The 5,000-nt window shown below is 43.3% G+C and overlaps 1 protein-coding gene across 1 annotated transcript in view; it reads right to left on the bottom strand.

Moving 5' to 3' along the window:
* The window catches only part of LOC117535585 (son of sevenless homolog 1-like), a 40,254-nt gene that overhangs the window by 14,357 nt on the left and 20,897 nt on the right, over positions 1 to 5,000 (bottom strand). Inside the window, exons 4-5 of the mRNA XM_034200106.1 lie at positions 4,943 to 5,000; positions 4,348 to 4,557 (exon numbers count right to left, since the gene is read on the bottom strand). The exon at positions 4,943 to 5,000 is cut by the window's right edge and continues 107 nt beyond it. Of these exons, the coding sequence (XP_034055997.1) occupies positions 4,348 to 4,557; positions 4,943 to 5,000 (268 nt within the window). The remainder of the gene's footprint in view (positions 1 to 4,347; positions 4,558 to 4,942) is intronic.

Here is a 5,000-nt window from a genome sequence, read left to right as displayed (position 1 = left end):
TCGGTGTGCGTGTCTGTGTGCGTGTCTGTGTGCGTGTCTGTGTGTGTGTGTGTGTGTGTGTGTGTGTGTGTGTGTGTGTGTGTGTGTGTGTGTGGTGTGTGTGTGTGTGTGTGATGGATCGTTGGAGCTATGAGCAACTCAAGGCATATGCTCGAACCGGAGCTGCCTGGACGCTGCGATCATGTTGCGCACTATCCGTGCTGAGTGTGCTGACTTCTCGTACAATGTCCCACTGTCTGGCTTCCTGCATAAAGTCAAGTGCTCGGCGCAGTTGTGGCGAAATGTCGCTCCTCTGTTTTCATTTAAACAGCTCCTTATATCCGTTAGCGCAGCTAGCTAGCACCAGATGCTAACAACAACAATGCACGTAAGGTCTCTCTCTCGCTCGCTCGGGCCACACATACACACACCCTCCCGGTCCTCCCAACAGCCAGTCGGTGCCTGCCGGTGAGCGTGGAAGTGTGGTCTGCCGCAAGCAGGCGGCAGGAGCGGGGCTGTCAGCATCAGCTTGTAGACGGTATTTTAAACTCGATGCGCTCTGAAACTACGGGGCGGCCGAGGACAAAAAATACACATGCGTTAATCGCGTTAAAATAATTAGTGGTGTTATTTTTTTTTTGCGTTAACGCGTTATTAACACATTAACTTGACAGCCCTAATATAGATGTTTTTTATTTTAAAGTAAATTCAGATTGAACATGGTAAAAAACTGTCAATTATAGTGTCCGTCCCAAAAATATTTTGTACTTGTAGTGAAACCTTGGATGATGGGTTAGTAGACTAAAAGCTTTAGGAATCCAAAGTACAACATATAATAAGTACCCTGTATCAAGATGGATGGAAAACAAGTGATATTTGACCTTTTTAGAGAGATTTAGCAAAAAACCCTCTTCTGGGGCCATTTGGGTGGATTTTCCTTGTCAGACTGAGAGGCTGATAACTACAGCTCAGTGAGGTGAAGGACTCTCAGTGAGTTTAGATAGTTCACTTTAGTCTAAGTAGTGGGTCTCAAACGGTTTGGTCATCATTTATGTAAATAAGTATTTCCAAGGCACACCTTTATATGATCATTATAGTTATAAAAAACAAGAGAATAACAGTTAAAATAATTAGTGGCGTTAATTATTTTTTGCGTTAACGCGTTATTAACGCGTTAACGCAACTTGACAGCCCTAATATATATATGTGTGTATGTGTGTATTAGTACCTGCTGACAGTAGAGTGCGTCCCTGCAGGTGAAGGGCTCTCTGAACACTTGATAGTAATAGTATATATATATATATATATATATATGTGTATGTGTGTATTAGTACCTGCTGAGAGTAGAGCGCGTCCCTGCAGGTGAAGGGCTCTCTGAACACTTGATAGTAATAGTATATATATATATATATATATATATATATATGTGTGTGTCAGGGTTTCCGCTAGGATTTTTTCTCGCCGGTCAAATGTCCGGGCAGAATTTATTTTACCGGATACATTTGAAAATTACCGGTCATATTTCAATAATAATAGTAAGAGTTGTGTAGCAGAGTTTCCGTTAGCAGGTAATTACCGGACTATGAGCAGATATGCTTCAGTTTAAAACTCAGTTCACGGGGCTCATTTTTATATTGCTTCAGTTTATAATCGTAACAGATCGAAAAATTCAGATCCATTTTTCAATAAATGATTCCACAAACAACAAACAACATAATTATTACATTCAAACAAACTACTTGTAGTAGATAACGTACATTATTCAAAAGTTTACATTAACTTTGAATAATAACACGGGAGAAACGGATGCTCTCTTTTCCTCTCTCCCTCCCTCTCTCTCCTGACAGCCCGTCAGTTTCTCATGCAGCTCCTGCAGCTCGCTAAACAGAGGCGGGGCTTCAGGTGATCATGCAGAGCTGCGTGTCTCCGTCAGACTCAGCAGCTGATCTGATCTCTCTCGGGTGTCCGGTTACACTTCACTCGCGTTTATGTCCATATCGATCAGATCCAGCTCTCCTGATCGGCCTTTATAGAGAGCACCGATCAAACTATTAAGAGTGAATATCGGCCGATGATGACCGGTGGCCGATCTATCGGAGCCTTCCTAATTATTACCAGACATTTTGACCGGCAGGTTTTGAATTTACCGGTTTTTAATAAATGTTACCAGCTAAAAACCGGTAATTACCGGCTAACGGAAACCCTGGTGTATGTGTGTATTAGTACCTGCTGACAGTAGAGTGCGTCCCTGCAGGTGAAGGGCTCTCTGAACACTTGATAGTAATAGTATATATATATATTAGGGCTGTCAAGTTAACGCGTTAATAAAAAAATAAAAACACCACTAATTATTTTAACGCGATTAACACATGTGTATTTTTTGTCCTCGGCCGCCCCGTAGTTTCAGAGCGCATCGAGTTTAAAATACCGTCTACAAGCTGATGCTGACAGCCCCGCTCCTGCTGCCCGCTTGTGGCAGACCACACTTCCACGCTCACCGGCAGGCACCGACTGGCCATCGGGAGGACCGGGAGGGTGTGTGTATGTGTGGCCCGAGCGAGCGAGAGAGAGACCTTACGTGCATTGTTGTTGTTAGCATCTGGTGCTAGCTAGCTGCGCTAACGGATATGGAGCTGTTTAAATGAAAACAGAGGAGCGACATTTTGCCACAACTGCGCCGAGCACTTGACTTTATGCAGGAAGCCAGACAGTGGGACATTGTACGAGAAGTCAGCACACTCAGCACGGATAGTGCGCAACATGATCGCAGCGTCCAGGCAGCTCCCGTTCGAGCATATGCCTTGAGTTGCTCATAGCTCCAACGATCCATCACACACACACACACACACACACACACACACACACACACACACACACACACACACACACACACACACACACACACACACACACACACACACACACACACACACACACACACACACACACACACACACACACACACACACACACACACAGGTTGTTGTATTTAATATTCATGAGAATATTTGTCATTGTTCAAATGATAATAAACATTAGCATAAAGCATATTTGTCCTCTCATATGTTGATAAGAGTATTAAAAACTTGAAAAATATTCCTCTAAGGTACATTTAGAACAGATCAAAAATGTGCGATTAATTTGCCATTAATCGAGATTAACTATTTTAATCGACTGACAGCCCTAATATATATATATGTGTATGTGTGTATTAGTACCTGCTGAGAGTAGAGCGCCTCCCTGCAGGTGAAGGGCTCTCTGAACACTTGATAGTAATAGTATATATATATATATGTGTATGTGTGTATTAGTACCTGCTGAGAGTAGAGTGCGTCCCTGCAGGTGAAGGGCTCTCTGAACACTTGATAGTAATAGTATATATATATATATGTGTATGTGTGTATTAGTACCTGCTGAGAGTAGAGTGCGTCCCTGCAGGTGAAGGGCTCTCTGAACACTTGATAGTAATAGTATATATATATATATGTGTATGTGTGTATTAGTACCTGCTGAGAGTAGAGCGCCTCCCTGCAGGTGAAGGGCTCTCTGAACACTTGATAGTAATAGTATATATATATATATGTGTATGTGTGTATTAGTACCTGCTGAGAGTAGAGCGCCTCCCTGCAGGTGAAGGGCTCTCTGAACACTTGATAGTAATAGTATATATATATATATGTGTATGTGTGTATTAGTACCTGCTGAGAGTAGAGTGCGTCCCTGCAGGTGAAGGGCTCTCTGAACACTTGATAGTAATAGTATATATATATATATGTGTATGTGTGTATTAGTACCTGCTGAGAGTAGAGTGCGTCCCTGCAGGTGAAGGGCTCTCTGAACACTTGATAGTAATAGTATATATATATATATGTGTATTTGTGTATTAGTACCTGCTGAGAGTAGAGCGCCTCCCTGCAGGTGAAGGGCTCTCTGAACACTTGATAGTAATAGTATATATATATATATGTGTATGTGTGTATTAGTACCTGCTGAGAGTAGAGCGCCTCCCTGCAGGTGAAGGGCTCTCTGAACACTTGATAGTAATAGTATATATATATATATGTGTATGTGTGTATTAGTACCTGCTGAGAGTAGAGCGCCTCCCTGCAGGTGAAGGGCTCTCTGAACACTTGATAGTAATAGTATATATATATATATGTGTATGTGTGTATTAGTACCTGCTGAGAGTAGAGCGCCTCCCTGCAGGTGAAGGGCTCTCTGAACACTTGATAGTAATAGTATATATATATATATGTGTATGTGTGTATTAGTACCTGCTGAGAGTAGAGCGCCTCCCTGCAGGTGAAGGGCTCTCTGAACACTTGATAGTAATAGTATATATATATATGTGTATGTGTGTATTAGTACCTGCTGAGAGTAGAGCGCCTCACTGCAGGTGAAGGGCTCTCTGAACACTTTGATCAGGAGGGTCAGGGTCCTCTCAAAGGTCCGGCCGTCGGACAGGAAGCTCCTCACCAGGTCGTAGTAACTCTGCTCCTCATTGGCTGACGGCTCCTCGTCCATCAGAGGAAACACACTGACGTCCTCTTCGTCCTGGTGGAACATGTCCATCAGGACCTACACACACACACACACACACACACACACACACACACACACACACACACACACACACACACACACACACACACACACACACACACCACACACACACACACACACACACACACACACACACACACACACACACACACACACACACACACACACACACACACACACACACACACACACACACACACACACACACACACACACACACACACACATACACAGATATATATAAAAACACACACACACACAGAGAGAGAGAAACACACACACAAATACATTAGAGAAGTGTCCAGTGTGTTGATGCTAACAGTGTTCAGATCAGACGCAACAATAATAAATAACTGAACACTGTGTGTGTGTGTGTGTGTGTGTGTGTGTGTGTGTGTACCTTGTCTGCACACATGGCCACAGTGATGTCCTGCTGGCAGATCTCGTAGTGGCGGATG

Source organism: Gymnodraco acuticeps, unplaced genomic scaffold (genome assembly GCF_902827175.1).
Source record: "Gymnodraco acuticeps unplaced genomic scaffold, fGymAcu1.1, whole genome shotgun sequence".
Taxonomy (NCBI): domain Eukaryota; kingdom Metazoa; phylum Chordata; class Actinopteri; order Perciformes; family Bathydraconidae; genus Gymnodraco; species Gymnodraco acuticeps.
The sequence above is the reverse complement of the archived record's forward strand: the minus strand, read 5'-3'. Positions and strand labels throughout refer to the sequence as shown.